The 15,848-nt window shown below is 51.0% G+C and overlaps 1 protein-coding gene across 9 annotated transcripts; it reads left to right on the top strand.

Annotated features, from left to right (window-relative positions):
* Nucleotides 1–1,457: 1,457 nt before the first annotated feature.
* LOC121082152 (RNA-binding protein FUS-like) lies at nucleotides 1,458–15,656 on the top strand. Of its 9 annotated transcripts, XR_005825921.1 has the most exons (11): nucleotides 1,460–1,589; nucleotides 6,490–6,514; nucleotides 6,625–6,779; nucleotides 7,746–7,887; nucleotides 7,970–8,139; nucleotides 10,005–10,073; nucleotides 10,181–10,403; nucleotides 11,687–11,755; nucleotides 12,218–12,386; nucleotides 14,274–14,308; nucleotides 15,609–15,656. XR_005825921.1 is itself a non-coding variant. In XM_040581482.1 (10 exons), exons 1-9 carry the CDS (start codon nucleotides 1,577–1,579, stop codon nucleotides 12,357–12,359), a joined length of 981 nt encoding a protein of 326 aa, XP_040437416.1. In that variant the 5' UTR covers nucleotides 1,458–1,576; the 3' UTR covers nucleotides 12,360–12,386; nucleotides 14,274–15,346. The 9 variants fall into 9 exon arrangements, 8 of the variants coding, with proteins under 8 accessions (XP_040437416.1, XP_040437417.1, XP_040437415.1 ...); XM_040581482.1 differs by lacking the exon at nucleotides 15,609–15,656 and having other exon boundaries at nucleotides 1,458–1,589; nucleotides 7,773–7,887; nucleotides 14,274–15,346; XM_040581481.1 differs by lacking the exon at nucleotides 14,274–14,308.
* Nucleotides 15,657–15,848: the final 192 nt, after the last annotated feature.

Here is a 15,848-nt window from a genome sequence, read left to right as displayed (position 1 = left end):
TGGGGGGGAGGGGGGCGGGGCTCCAGGGGTCACCTATAGGGGCGCCTATAGCATGACCTCCAGCGTGTCGCCTGTGGGGTGCCCCCCAGGGCGAGCTATAGGGTGATCTATAGGGCGATCTATAGGGCGTTGCCTATAGGGCGTCAGGGTGGGACACGCCCCCGGCGCCCCCGGGTCACCTATGGGAGCGGCCAGCGCTATAGGGGTGGCGGAGGGAACCCTATGGAAGTGCCCAGCCCTATAGGGGGTGGCAGAGGGGTCCCTATAGGTGAGTGCCCAGCCCTATGGGGGGGGGGGCAGGGATGGCTGCGAGGCCCCAGATCTATAGGGGAGAGGCCCCAGATCTATAGGGCATAGGGGAGAGGCCCCAGATCTATAGGGGAGAGGCCCCAGATCTATAGGGGAGAGGCCCCAGATCTATAGGGGGGAGGGGACAGGCCCCAGATCTATAGGGGAGAGGCCCCAGATCTATAGGGGGGAGGGGACAGGCCCCAGATCTATAGGGGAGAGGGGAGAGGCCCCAGATCTATAGGGGAGAGGGGACAGGCCCCAGATCTATAGGGGAGAGGCCCCAGATCTATAGGGGGGAGGGGACAGGCCCCAGATCTATAGGGGGGAGGGGAGAGGCCCCAGATCTATAGGGGAGAGGCCCCAGATCTATAGGGCATAGGGGAGAGGCCCCAGATCTATAGGGGAGAGGCCCCAGATCTATAGGGCATAGGGGAGAGGCCCCAGATCTATAGGGGCTGGGGGAGAGGCCCCAGATCTATAGGAGACACCAGGGAGTCCCCATACATGGGGGTTCCCCGCCCTATAGGGGACCTGACATACATGGAGGCTCGGCCCCTATAGGTGTGGCTATAGGGTTTCTATAGGTTGCCTATGAGGCAGCAGGGCCTGGCCAGTGTGGCTATAGGGTTTCTATAGGGTCCATAGGTGGGAGGAGGGGTGGCGGGTGTGGCTGTAGGGTTTCTATAGGGTCCATAGGTGGGAGGAGGGGTGGCGAGTGTCACCATAGGGTTTCTATAGGGTCCATAGGTGGGAGGAGGGGTGGCGGGTGTGGCTGTAGGGTTTCTATAGGGTCCATAGGTGGGAGGAGGGGCTGGTGGGTGTCGCTATAGGGTTTCTATAGGGTCCCTGAGAGGCAACAGGGGCTGGCGGGTGTGGCTATAGGGCTTCTATAGGATCCGTAGGGGGCGTGGCTCCCCACAGCGTGTCCCAGGGCTCCCTGTGAAGTAGCAGCCGCGCCGTGCCCACCTATAGGCGCCCTATAGGCGCCCTATAGCGGCCCGCAGGCCGCCGGGGCGCCCTTCAACCGCCTCAGCCCCGCCCACCCCTTGGCCCCGCCCCTTCCCGGACCGGACCACCCGGGACGCGCGGGGAGGGGCGACGGGAAGGACCCACCCGCAGCGCTACGGGGAGGGGAGAGTCCGGCCGGTCCCTCCTCCCCCCCCCCCCTTTTCCCCCCCCTCAGCGATGGTACGTTCCGGCAGAGCCTATAAAGGGCGCTCGGGCGGCCGGGGGCGCAGTGCGGGCGCCACGTGGAGGGGAAGCGCCGGAGCAGCGCGGCACCGCCATGGCCTCCAACGGTACGGGGGGTGTCCCTACAGCCCCCCTACACCCGGGGGGGGTGGGGTGGGGGTCTTATAGCCCCTATATATCCGTGGGGGGGGGCGGTGCGTTCCCGCGGGGGGGTTGCAGCCTATAGAATGGGGGAGGGTCTTGCCTCCTCCCCCCCCTCCGCAGCACCCCGGGAGTCCCCTCAGGAACGGGGCCGGCGGGGGACGACGACGACGGAGGCCTTACCCAGCGGGGGTGGGGTGGGGCGTGCAATGGCGGTCCGTTTTCCCTTAATTCATTAAAAACTCACCTCTTACTTCCGCTATTTAAAACCTACACTAATAATATTATTATTTTTTTTATATATAACTACCGCATCCTTACGGGTTATAGTATCGCTGCTCGAAGGAGGGCGCTGTGATTTAGCCCCCCCCCCCCCCCCCTCCATTTCCGCGATGCCCCGGGGAGTATATTTTTATTTTCAAGCTTTTTTTTTTTTTTATCGCGGCCACCGACCGTCATCCCGCCTCAGCTACCCCCGCTTTGTTACATTTATTCATTTTTTAAGTTCTATTTATTAATTTTCCAGTCACACACACACACACACACCCGCGGATTGAGGAGGGGGGGGGGGGGGCGGTAGGCAGGACAAAGCGCCTCACCCAGCTGCTCCCGGGGAAGAAACAAAACGAAAAAAATAATAATTCCGGGGATAAATAGAGGCGGTTTAGAGGGAATCGGGTGGGGTCGGGGGTGACTGACCCCCCTCCCCGGGGGGTTTAACGGGCCCCGTTAACGCGGCCCCCCCCCCCCCCATTTTTTTTTTTCCCGCCGCCGCCATTTTGTGCGCGGCGTTTCCAGCTGCGCCACCGCCGCCATTTTGTGCGCGGCGCATGCGCCCCGCCGCTGCCGCAGTCCCCCATCCGGGCTTTTATAAATAACCCTCACCTTCCCTTTTTCCACCCCAAAAAAAAAAAAACCCCTTCGTTCCGCCTTAGAACTCCCTCACCTTTATCTTTCTACTCTTTTTATTTTCCTTTTCCAACCGCGCAGGCGGGCGGGCGCCGGTTCTCCTTGCGCTGCGGCCCAGAGCGCCTTTTGTTACCTCATGTCTGAGGAGAAAAAATACTTTTTTACTCTCTTCTCACGTGTTCGCGGTGAAATGAGTTGTTTAATTATTAATTCGGTGGTTAGGGGTGGGTTAAAACATTTTTTTTCGGCGAGGTAAAGCCCCAGAGTCCGGCCTTCGGTGCCTCGGCGTGGCTGTTCGCAGACTTAGGCCATCAATAATTAACAATATTGACTGTATAACCCAAATAACGTAATTTAGCTGATCTAGAACCGTATTTTTTCCATTTACGAGATTTTTGAGCGGGGTAAAGGATCCAAAGTCCCTCCTTCGGTGCTTCAGCGTGGCTGTTGGCACGCTTGGGCCATCAATAATTAATAATAGCGACTGTATAACACAAATACGGTTATAGATTCGATTTTATATATATATATATAAGTAAATTGCGTTATTTTTTCCATTTAGGAGACTTTTGAGGGGGGTAAAAGACCCAAAGTCCGTCCTCTTGTGCCTCAGCGTGGCTCTTTGCATGTTTGGGCCATCAGTAATTAATAGTGACTATATAACCCAGATACGGTTATAGATCCGGTTTTATTTTTATATATATATAAATAAATTACCTTATTTTTTCCAATTAAGAGATTTTTGAGCAGGGCGAAGACCCAAAGTTGGTCCTTTTGTGCCTCAGCGTCGCTCTTTGCACGCTTGGGCCATCAATAATTAACAATATTGAGTATATATCCTAAAAACGGTTATAATTAGCTAAATTACGTTATTTTTTCCAGTTCTGGAGGGTTTTTTAGGTGGTTGGGGGGTGGGGGGGGTGTGTTAAAAATCGTATTTTTGAGCGGGGTAAAAGACCCAAAGTCCCTCCTTTTGTGCCTTTAGCATCGCTCTTTGCACGCTTGGGCCACCAATAATTAACGATGTTGACCAATATAACCCAAATAAGGTTATAGATCTATTTTTATATGTATATATAAAAATGAATTATGTTATTTTTTCCATTTAGGAGATTTTGAGCAGGGTAAAGACCCGAAATCCGTCCTTTTGTGCCTCAGCGTGGCTGTTTGCACGCTTGGGCCATAAATAATTCATAATAGCGACTGTATAACCCAAATATGGTTATAGATCCGGGTTTATATACATACATTAAAATAAATTATGTAATTTTTTCCACTATAGGAGATTTTTGAGCGGGGTAAGGACCCAAAATTCATCTTCTCGTGCCTCAGTTGGCTCTCGCCATGCTTCAGCCATACAGAATTAACAACACTGCCTATATAATGCAAATACAGTTATATATCGCCTAAAACTACCTTATTTTTCCCACTTAAGGGTTTTTTTGATATTTTTTTTTTAGGTGCTTGGGGGGTTGGTGCTGTTCAAAATAATTTTTTTTGGACGGGGTGAAGACCCAAAGCCCGTCCTTTGTGCCTTGGGCCATCAATAATTAACAGTACTGACTGAAAAAGGCAAATACCGTTACATTCAGCGAAATTTACGTTATTTTTTTAGCAATTCAGTGTCTTTTTGAAGAATTTTTCAGGGGTTTTGAGGGGGTGGGTGCCGTTAAAGTCGTTTTTTTGAGTGGATTAAAGACCCAAGGACCCTCCCTTGGTGCGTTTTGGCCGTAAATAATTAACACTGTAGCACGAATACACTTACATTAATCTCAATGAATGGTTTTTTTTTTTCCAATTAACTTTTTTTTGAGTTTTTTTAGGTATTTGGAGGATTAGTGCTGTTAAAAGTTGTTTTTTTTGTTTTTTTTGGAGCGGGGTAAAGACCCAAAGTCCCTCCTTTTGTGCCTTGAGCATCGCTCTTTGCACGCTTGGGCCATCAATAATTAATAATAGCGACCATATAATGCAAATGCGGCTCTGTTGGGCTAAATTACGTTATTTTTTTCTAATTAAAGATTTTTGGAGTGGAGTGAAGACCCCAAAGTCCCTCCCCTTGCGCCTCACTTAGTTATTGCCATGGTTTGGCCGTAAATAATCGATAATAGCGACTCTACATAACCCAAATACGGTTATAATTAGCTAAATTACGTTATTTGTTCTAATTCTGGTTTTTTAGGTGGTGGGGGGTGTTAAAAATCGTATTTTTGAGCGGGGTAAAAGACCCGAAGTCCCTCCTTCTGTGCCTTGAGCATCGCTCTTCGCACGCTTGGGCCAACAATAATTAAACAGTAGTGGCTGTATATCCCAAATACGGTTATAGATCAGCTGAATTACGTTATTTTTTCCAGTTTTGCAGGTTTTTTTAAAAGCGGTTGGGGGGCGGGTGCTGTTAAAAATGGTATTTTTTCAGCGGGGTAGAGACCCAAAGTTGGTCCTTTTGTGCCTCGGCGTCGCTCTTTGCACGCTTGGGCCACGAATAATTAACAATATTGACTATATAACCCAGATACGGTTATAGATCTGGTTGTGTATATATATATAAATAATTCACGTTATTTTTTCCACTTTTGGAGGGTTTTTCAGGTGGTGGGGTGCTGTTAAAAATGGTATTTTTGAGCGGGGTAGAGACCCAAAGTCCGTCCTTTTGTGCCTCAGCGTGGCTGCTTGCAGGCTTGGGCCATAAATAATTCATAATAGCGACCGTATAATCTAAATGCCGTTATAAATCCGGTTTTATATGTATAAATACAAATAAATTATGTTATTTTTTCTAATTTTGGAGGGTGTTTCAGGTGGCTGGGGGGGTGGGTGCTGTTAAAAATCGTATTTTTGAGTGGGGTAGAGACCCAAAGTCCCTCCTTTTGTGCCTCAGCGTGGCTGCTTGCACGCTTGGGCCATAAATAATTCATAATAGCGACTGTATAATCTAAATGCCGTTATAAATCCGGTTTTATATATATATACATACAAATAAATTATGTTATTTTTTCTAATTTTGGAGGGTGTTTTAGGTGGCTGGGGGGGTGGGTGCTGTTAAAAATGGTATTTTTGAGTGGGGTAGAGACCCAAAGTCCCTCCTTTTGTGCCTCAGCGTGGCTGCTTGCAGGCTTGGGCCATAAATAATTCATAATAGCGACTGTATAATCTAAATGCCGTTATAAATCCGGTTTTATATGTATATATACAAATAAATTACCTTATTTTTTCTAATTTTGGAGGGTGTTTTAGGTGGCTGGGGGGGTGGGTGCTGTTAAAAATCGTATTTTTGAGTGGGGTAGAGACCCAAAGTCCCTCCTTTTGTGCCTCAGCGTGGCTGCTTGCACGCTTGGGCCATAAATAATTCATAATAACGACCGTATAATTTAAATGCCATTATAAATCCGGTTTTATATGTATACATACAAATAAATTATGTTATTTTTTCTAATTTTGGAGGGTGTTTCAGGTGGCTGGGGGGGTGGGTGCTGTTAAAAATCATATTTTTGAGTGGGGTAGAGACCCAAAGTCCCTCCTTTTGTGCCTCAGCGTGGCTGCTTGCACGCTTGGGCCGTAAATAATTCATAATAGCGACCATATAATCTAAATGCCGTTATAAATCCGGTTTTATATATATATCTACAAATAGATTATGTTATTTTTTTTAATTTTGGAGGGTGTTTCAGGTGGCTGGGGGGGTGGGCGCTGTTAAAAATCATTTTTTTGAGCTGGTAAAGACCCCAAAGTCCCTCCCGTCGTGCCTGGGGTCGGCTGGTGCCGCGCTTTATTAATTTTTTTCCAATTTATTAATAAATCTATCGATAATTAACGAGTCAGCTGCTGTAACGCGAAGGTAATTGCATTTAGTGGGATGGTTTTTTTTTTTTTTTTTAATTAATGATGTGGTGGTGTGTTTTTTTTTTTTAAATTAATGTGGTTTTTTTTTTGGGGGGGGGTGTGTGTCTTGTCTTCCCACAGACTACAGCCAGACAGCGACGCAGAGGTAAGCCCCCCTCCCCCCTCCTTGTAAATTTTTTAGGGAAAGATGATTTTTAACGGTTATTTCACATTATTTTACCCCTTTTTTATTTTTTTTTTTGAATGGGGGGGTAGCTACGGGGCGTACCCCACCCCGCCGGGCCAGGGCTACTCGCAGCAAGGTAGCCAGCCCTACGGCCAGCAGAGCTACAGCGGCTACAGCCAGTCCACCGACACCTCCGCCTACGGCCAGAACAGCTACAGCTCCTCCTACGGCCAGACCCAGAGCAGTAAGCCGCCCCTCCCCCCGCCTCTGCCCTCCGGGGGGGCCTTTTAGGGGGGGTTCAGGTGGGGTTTGGGGGGGTTCAGGTGGGTTTGGGGGGGTTTCCCCCTGGTTTGGGGGGGGTTCAGGTGGGGTTGGGGGGGGGGTTCAGGTGGAGTTGGGTGGTTTACCCCTGGATTTTGGGGGTTTCAGGTGGGGTTTGGGGGGGTTTCAGGTGGGGTTTTGGGGTTTTCCCCCTGGTTTGGGGGGGTTTCAGGTGGGGTTTGGGGGTTTCAGGTGGGGGTTTGGGGGGGGGGGTCAGGTGGGGTTTTGGGGTTTCCCCCTGGTTTGGGGGGGTTTCAGGTGGGGTTTGGGGGGGTTCAGGTGGGTTTGGGGGGGTTTACCCCTGGTTTGGGGGGGTTCAGGTGGGGTTGGGGGGGTTTCCCCCTGGTTTGGGGGGTTTCAGGTGGGGTTTGGGGGGGGTTTCAGGTGGGGTTTGGGGGGAGGGGGTTCAGGTGGGGTTGGGGGGCTTTCCACCTTGATTTTGGGGGGTTTCAGCGGGGGGAGGGGTGGGGGTTTCACGTGGGGGTTGGGGGGATTCCTCCTGGTTTGGGGGTTTCAGGTGGGGTTGGGGGGTTTCCCCCTGGTTTGGGGGGGCTCAGGTGGGGTTGGGGGGGTTTCCCCCTGGTTTGGGGGGGGCTCAGGTGGGGTTGGGGGTTTCCCCCTGGTTTTGGGGGTTCAGGTGGGGTTTGGGGGTTTCCCCCTGGTTTGGGGGGGGCTCAGGTGGGGTTGGGGTCTTTCCACCTTGATTTTGGGAGGTTTCGGCGGGGGGGGGGGGGGGGGTTGGGGGTTCACAGGCGGGGCCTGGGGGGCAGTTTCACCTTTGGGGTTTTCCGTTGGGTTCGGGGGTGTTCCGGGCGGGGGGTTTCGGGGGGGGGGGGCTGGGGTCTCACCTTGGGTTGGGGGGCGGGGGGTGGGGGCGCGTCTCCCCCAGGCTACAGCACCCAGTCGACCCCCCAAGCCTACAGCAGCAGCGGGGGCTACGGCAGCGGGCAGAGCGCGCAGAGCTCCTACGGGCAGCCCTCCTCCTACCCCAGCTACTCCCAGCCGCCCGCCGCCAGCTCCTCCACCGGCAGGTAACCCCCCGCCCCCCCTCCCCCTCCTTCATCCTTACCCCAAAAAACCCCTTTTTTTCACCCAAAACCTCCCTGCCCCCAGCTATGGCAGCGGCTCGCAGAGCTCCAGCTATGGCCAGCCCCCCAGCGGGGGGTACAACCAGCAGTCGAGCTACAGCGGGCAGCAGCAGAGCTACAGCCAGCAGTCCTCCTACAACCCCCCCCAGGGCTACAGCCAGCAGAGCCAGTACAACAGCGGCGGCAGCAGCGGCTGTAAGCGCGGCGGGGGGGGGGCGCTCGTTTGGGCTTAAAAACGCCGGGTTTGGGGGTTGTTCGGTTGTTGGGTTTTTTTTACCGTTTTTCCGCGGGCTTTAGTGGGTTTACGCTGATTTTAGGGGGGTTTCGGGGTTGGCGGCAACAGTCGCAGCCAGGAACAGTCGTCCACGAGCAGCGGGGGGCGCTCGTTTGGGCTTAAAAACGCCGGGTTTGGGGGTTGTTCGGTTGTTGTTTTTTTTTACCGTTTTTTCCGTGGGCTTTAGTGGGTTTACGCTGATTTTAGGGGGGTTTCGGGGTTGGCGGCAACAGTTGCAGCCAGGAACAGTCGTCCACGAGCAGCGGGGGGTGCTCATTTGGGCTTAAAAACGCCGGGTTTGGGGGTTGTTCGGTTGTTGGGGTTTTTTTACCATTTTTCCGCAGTTTTTAGTGAGTTTACGCTGATTTTAGGGGGGTTTCGGGGTTGGCGGCAACAGTCGCAGCCAGGAACAGTCGTCCACGAGCAGCGGGGGGCGCTCGTTTGGGCTTAAAAACGCCGGGTTTGGGGTTCTGTTTTTTTTTTTATCGTTTTTCCGTGGTTTTTAGTGAGTTTACACTGATTTAAGGGGGGGTTTTGGGGTTGGCGGCAACAGTCGCAGCCAGGAACAGTCGTCCACGAGCAGCGGGGGGCGCTCGTTTGGCTCATAAAACACCAGGTTTGGGGGTTGTTTGTTTTTTTCTACCGTTTTTCCACGGTTTTTAGTGAGTTTACGCTGATTTTAGGGGGGTTTCGGGGTTGGCGGCAACAGTCGCAGCCAGGAACAGTCGTCCACGAGCAGCGGGGGGCGCTCGTTTGGGCTTAAAAACGCCGGGTTTGGGGTTCTGTTTTTTTTTTTATCGTTTTTCCGTGGTTTTTAGTGAGTTTACACTGATTTAAGGGGGGTTTTGGGGTTGGCGGCAACAGTCGCAGCCAGGAACAGTCGTCCACGAGCAGCGGGGGGCGCTCGTTTGGGCTCAAAAACACCAGGTTTGGGGGTTGTTTGTTTTTTTCTACCGTTTTTTCCACGGTTTTTTAGTGAGTTTACGCTGATTTTAGGGGGGTTCCGGGGTTGGCGGCAACAGTTGCAGCCAGGAACAGTCGTCCACGAGCAGCGGCTGTAAGCGCGGCGGGGGGGGCGCTCGTTTGGGCTTAAAAACGCCGGGTTTGGGGGTTGTTCGGTGGTTGTTTTTTTTTACCGTTTTTCCGCGGGCTTTAGTGAGTTTACGCTGATTTTAGGGGGGTTTTGGGGTTGGTGGCAACAGTTGCAGCCAGGAACAGTCGTCCACGAGCAGCGGGGGGCGCTCGTTTGGGCTTAAAAACGCCGGGTTTGGGGTTTTGTGTTTTTTTTTTTACTGTTTTTCCGCGGGATTTAGTGAGTTTACACTGATTTTAGGGGGGGTTTCGGGGTTGGCGGCAACAGTTGCAGCCAGGAACAGTCGTCCACGAGCAGCGGGGGGCGCTCGTTTGGGCTTAAAAAACGCCGGGTTTGGGGGTGTTTTTTTTCTATCATTTTTCCACAGTTTTTGATGGGTTTACGATGATTTTTAGGGAGTTTTCAGGGTTGTAGGCAGCAGGTACAGACAGGAACAGTCGTCCAGGAGCAGCAGCGGTGGTGACTGATGGCGGGGGGCCGCTCGTTTGGGCTTAAAAACGCCGGGTTTGGGGTTTTTTTGCCATTTTTCTGCGGTCTTTAGTGGGTTTACACTGATTTTGGGGTTGTAGGATACGGTTATGGCCAGGAGCAGAGCGGCCATCATGGTGGGAGCGTTTTTTTTGGCTGATTTTGGTGGTTTTTTGCACCTTTGGGCGTTTTTGTGCGGATTTTAAGGGGCTTTTGGGGTTGTAGCCAACAGTTGCAGCCAGGAACAGTCGTCCAGGAGCGGCGGTGGCTACCAGGAGCAGAGCAGATACGGCAGTAGGGCACTCTTTCGGGCTTAAAACACATGTTTTTGGGTGTTTTTGGTATTTCTCTGCGCTTTTTGGTGGGTTTACACTGATTTTAAGGGGGTTTCAGGGTTGTAGGCAACAGTTACAGCCAGGAACAGTCGTCCAGGAGCGGCGGTGGTGGCTACGGTGACGGGGAGCGCTCTTTTGGGTGTAAAACCCCCGGTTTTGGGGTTTTTTTTGGTGGTTGTTTGTGTTTTTCTGCGTTTTTTGGTGGGTTTACACAGATTTTAAGGGGGTTTCAGGGTTGTAGGCAACAGTTCCGGCCAGCAACAGTCGTCCAGGAGCGGCGGCGGTGGCTACGGTGACGGGGGGCGCTCTTTTGGGTGTAAAACCCCTGGTTTTGGGGGGTTTTTTTGGTGGTGGTCTGTGTTTTTCTGCGTTTTTAGGTGGGTTTACACAGATTTTAAGGGGGTTTCGAGGGTTGTAGGCGACAGTTCGGGCCAGCAACAGTCGTCCAGGAGCGGCGGTGGTGGCTACGGTGACGGGGGGCGCTCTTTTGGGCGTAAAACCCCCGGTTTTGGGGTTTTTTTTGGTGGTGGTATGTGTTTTTCTGCGTTTTTTGGTGGGTTTACACTGATTTTAAGGGGGTTTCAGGGTTGTAGGCAACAGTTCCGGCCAGCAACAGTCGTCCACGAGCGGCGGTGGCGGCTACAGTGACGGGGGGGCGCTCTTTTGGGCGTAAAACCCCCGGTTTTGGGGGGTTTTTTTGGTGGTGGTCTGTGTTTTTCTGCGCTTTTTGGTGGGTTTACACTGATTTTAAGGGGGTTTCAAGGGTTGTAGGTGACAGTTACAGCCAGGAACAGTCGTGCAGGAGCAGAGCGGCTGTCACAGTGGGGGCGTTTTTTCACGGATTTACGTGTTTTTCCGCGGGTTTTAAGGGGGTTTTGGGGTTGTAGCCAACAGTGAACAGCCGGGTACAGTCGTCCAGGAGCAGCAGCGGTGGCTAGGATGGCAGAGGGCGCTCTTTTGGGCTTAAAAACGCCGGGTTTGGGATTTGGGGTGTTTTTTTCTGCGTTTTTCCGTGTTTTTTCATGATTTTAAGTGGGTTTTGGGGTTGTAGCCAACAGTTACAGCCAGGTACAGTCGTCCAGGAGCGGCAGCGGTGGCTAGGATGGCGGAGGGCGTTCTTTTGGGCTTAAAAACGGCGGGTTTGGGATTTGGGGTGTTTTTTTTCTGCGTTTTTCCGTGTCTTTTGGTGTTATTTCATGACTTTAAGTGGGTTTTGGGGTTGTAGCCAACAGTTACAGCCAGGTACAGTCGTCCAGGAGCGGCAGCGGTGGCCAGGATGGTGGAAGGGCGCTCTTTTGGGCTTAAAAACGCCGGGTTTGGGATTTGGGGTGTGTGTTCTGCGTTTTTCCGTGTCTTTTGGTGTTTTTTCATGATTTTAAGTGGGTTTTGGGGTTGTAGCCAACAGTTACAGCCAGGTACAGTCGTCCAGGAGCGGCAGCGGTGGCTAGGATGGTGGAAGGGCGCTCTTTTGGGCTTAAAAACGCCGGGTTTGGGATTTGGGGTGTGTTTTTCTGCGTTTTTCTGTGTCTTTTGGTGTTTTTTCATGATTTTAAGTGGCTTTTGGGGTTGTAGCCAACAGTTACAGCCAGGAACAGTCGTCCAGGAGCGGCGGTGGCTACCAGGAGCAGAGCAGATACGGCGGTAGGGCGCTCTTTCGGGCTAAAACCCCTGTTTTTTGGGTTATTTTGTGGTGTTTTCCTACGTGTTTTGGTGGGTTTACGCTGATGTTAAGGGGGGTGTTGGGGTTGTAGCCAACAGTTACAGCCGGGAACAGTCGCCCAGGAGCGGCGGTGGCTACCAGGATATGGCGGTAGGGCGCTCTTTTGGGCTTAAACCCCCTGGTTTTGGGGTTTTTGTGGTGTTTCTCCGCATTTTTTTGGGGGGTTTACACTGATTTTAGGGGGGGGGTTGGGATTTTAGGCAACAGTTACGGCCAGGAACAGTCAGCCGTGAGCGGCGGCGGTGGTTAGGGTGGCGGAGGGAGCTCATTTGGGTTTAAAACCACCGGTTTTGGGGTTTGGGGTGTGGTTTTTTTGCTTTTTTCCGCGTTTTTTTTTTTTTGGTGGTTTTTCGTGGTTTTTAAGGGCGTTTTGGGGGTTGTAGCCAACAGTTACGGCCAGGAACAGTCGTCCATGAGCGGCGGTGGCTACCAGGAGCAGAGCGGCTACGGCGGCGGGCAGCAGGAGCGGAGCCGCGGCCGGGGCGGTTACGGCCGAGGTGGCTACGACCGTGGGGGCCGCGGTAGCCGGGGCGGCCGCGGAGGCAACCTCGGGTAGGTGACGGGGAAACGGTGCTTTTGGGGGAGGGGGAGGGGGGGCACCCCGGGGTGGGGGGGTGGGGGGTAGGGGAACCCCCTTAAAAAAAAAAAAAATACACGGGGAGGGGGGAGGGGAGCAGCCCCCGCGGATGGTGCTTCGCGGCACCCATCCCCCACCCCTGCGCTCAGGCGGGTTTTAGCCAAAATCGGCGCAAGCGCCCCTAAAAATAATCGTTAAAAATGATTTTTTAAAAAAAAAAAAAAAAAAAATGGGAAAAAGGCGCCCAACGGCGGGGGTGCTTGGAAGCGCCCGAAGTGGTAAGATCCTCCCGGAATGGGGCAAGGGATAAAAATAATAAGAAAAATATTTATAAAAAGGTGTTTTTTTTGGGGGAAAAAAGAAAAAAAAAAGATAAAACCACTCAGCAAACCTGGTTGCCAAGGTCACTTGTAGCCTCTGGTGCCGGCTCTGGTCACGGTGGGGGGCGTGTGCCCCAGGTTTTTTTCTTTTAAAAAAAGAAAAAATAATAAGAAAAAAATGGTTTGGTTTGAGGTCACTGCAGAAAAAAAGAGGAAAAAAAAAAATATGTTCATTTTGGGGGAGAAAAAAAAAAAAAAACGCAACCAAAAACCCGCTGGTTTTGGGATATTTTGGGTAAAAAAAGGTTTGAAACTGCTAAACTTGGAGTGGAATGTCTTGTGTCCCGGTGCACGAAGGGAGGAAATGCCCCGCACAGAAATATATATAAAAAACAAAAAAATTGTAGAAAAATGGTGGTTTGGTGAGAAAAACATCAGGTTTTTTGGGTTGGTGCGTCGCTCCCCCCCCGCTTTTGGGCTGAAAAAGCCGCTTTTTGGGGCGGCTGGAGGTGAGTATGGGCTGGGGGGGGTGGGGTGGGGGGGGGGGGAGGGGCCGAGCCGCGGTTGCTTTGTTTTTTTTCTGTCTTGCCGCTGCTGTTGTGCCTGTTAACAAACTCTGCGTTTTGTGTGCTGCAGGTGTGCAAAGGCAGCGAAACTTTCCCAATTCTCCGCTTTTTTTTTTTTTTTTGGGGGGGGTCTAAAAACCCCAAAAAAATTCTAACGATCGGGGTGAAAACGCAAAAAAAAAAACGGCAAAAAAAAAGGCCAAAAAAAAAACCCGCTCAAACGCTAAAGAATGCAGAAAAAAAAAAAAACGCTAAAGGATGGCAAAAAAAAAACGCTAAAGGATGCGGAAAAAAAAATATGCAAAAAGACGCAAAAAACTAAAGGATGCGGAAAAAAAAAATGCAAAAAGACGCAAAAAACTAAAGGATGCGGAAAAAAAAAACGCAAAAAGACGCAAAAAAGTAAAGGATGCGGGAAAAAAAAAACCGCAAAAAGATGCAAAAAAAAAAAGAAAAAAAACACGCAGGTCTCCCCCTCCCAAAACACAAAAGGAAAAAAAAAAAAAAAAAAAAAATTTTTTACGCTGCAGGAACCAGGGGGGAGAAGCGACGCCGAGAGAGAGAGGTGGGGAGGGGGAGAAGCACGAGGGGGGGCGCCCCCCTTTTTTGAGCCAAAAAAAGGTCAAATTGGGTTGTTTTTTTTTTTTTTTTAAGGCAATTTTATGGTGTGGTGGTTGGTTTTTTTTATTTTTTTTTTTTGGAAAATTTTTTTTTTTTTCTGGCGGGGGCCAGAGAGCGCCCGGCTGCTGCGTCCGAGATGAAACGTCGCCGGCGGATGGAGACACCCCCCCCCCCCTTTATCCACAGCGGGGGGGGGGGGGGGGGGGGGAGGGAAAACCCAGAAAAAGGAGAAAACTACCCCAAAATTTAGCCCCCCAAAAGCCAAAAAAACAACACGGGTTTTTGGCCCCGCCCCCTTTTATTTTAGGCAGGGGATTAAAAAAAATCCTCATTATCTTCTAATTTATCTCCTCAGCGGTGGTGAGCGTGGTGGCTTCAATAAATTCGGTGGTAAGTCCCAAGAGTTCGGCATTTGAACCCAAAAATAAAAAAAAAAGTGTCTTTTGGGGGTTTTTATGTTTTTTTTTTTTTCGTTTTATGTGTTTTTTTTTTTTTTTGTGGTTTTTTTTTTAACCCCTTTTCTCCGCAACAGCTTGATCCGGGGCCGTTTTGGGGTGAAAAAGCCCTAAAAAAAAATTAAAAAAAAAAAAACACGGCGGCGGTCGGAGGCGACGTGACGGGGATGCGTCTTGGGTCGTTTCTCCTAAAAAGAAATGATGATAATGTATAAAAAAAAAAATGTCGGTTTTTTTTGGGGCCAGAGTGGTGGAAAACGGTCAAAACGAAGGAAAAAACCCGCGCGCACGGGCGGAGAAAAAAAAAAAACACCAAAAAAACGGCCGGAACGGGGAAAATTCCGACTCTTGGCAAAAAAAAAAAAAAGGTGGTTTGGTTTGTTTTGGGGGGTTGAAAAATGTTGGTTTTTAGTCAAAAAACGGTTGCATGTGTGTTGAAAAATGTATATTCTGGAAAAAAAAAAAACCATAAGGTTTGACGCAAAGTTTGGTTCTGGGGGAAAATGCTGTTAAAAAAATAAGTCGAAAAACGACGATTTTGGGGCTTGTGTCAAGTGCCGGTGACCTGAGGTTGATGGAAAAAGCAGGAAACGGAGGAAAATGGTCCAATTTCTCTGGTTTTTACCCCAAAACGGGGTGCGGTGAGGTGAAGCGCTGCAGTGTACCGATACAAAAAAAACCAAAAAACGGAGTGTCTTGGTTTGAACCGTTTCCCAGAGTTTTTACCCCAATTTGGAGAAAGGGGTTTGCTGAACCGGGGCGTTGCTGGTGGTGTTTTGAGGAGGAAATGCTTGAAAATCGTCATTTTCTGTGGAATATGAACCAAAAATGTGTGTTTTGAGAGGAAAACACAAAAGGGCCACCCCCGGGGGGCAACGCCCAGGATTTTGGGGTGAAAACCCCGGAATTTGGGTGCGGAGGTGACCCCCCCCCCCCCTTTTTTTTTGGGTGGGGTGGGGGGGGGGAAGGATTACAAAAAACCTGTAAAAACCCGAGTGTTTCCAGGTACTGAAATAGTGGTTTTTCACCCCAAAAAGGGGCAGGGGCCGCAACGGGTGGGGAAAAGGTGTTTTTTTCCCCCGTTTTTTCCCTTTTCTGGGGTTTTTTTTTTTTTGGGGTGGTGGGTGGGCGGGGCTGGGCTGAGAGCCCCTCCCCCCTCCCTTCCCCCCCCCCCCCCCCCCCCCCCCCCCGGGGCTAATTAACGCTTTGCTGTTAATTTTTGCATGTGCCCGAAGGACCCCGGGACCAAGGGCCGCGGCACGATCCTGGTAAGGGGGCGGGGCCAAGGGGTTAATTAATCAAGGGGTTAATTAGGGGCCGGTGGATTAATTAGGGAGGCTGCTGGGGGGGGGGAAGGGGGTTAATTGGGGGGGGTAATGGATTAATTAGTGGGTAATTTGGGGGGTAATGAGGGGGGAGGGGTTAATCGGGGGCTAACGGGTTAATTAAGGGGTTAATTGGGCTGATGGAGGGGG

Source organism: Falco naumanni, unplaced genomic scaffold, assembly GCF_017639655.2.
Source record: "Falco naumanni isolate bFalNau1 unplaced genomic scaffold, bFalNau1.pat scaffold_355_arrow_pat_ctg1, whole genome shotgun sequence".
Lineage (NCBI taxonomy): Eukaryota > Metazoa > Chordata > Aves > Falconiformes > Falconidae > Falco > Falco naumanni.
The sequence above is the reverse complement of the archived record's forward strand: the minus strand, read 5'-3'. Positions and strand labels throughout refer to the sequence as shown.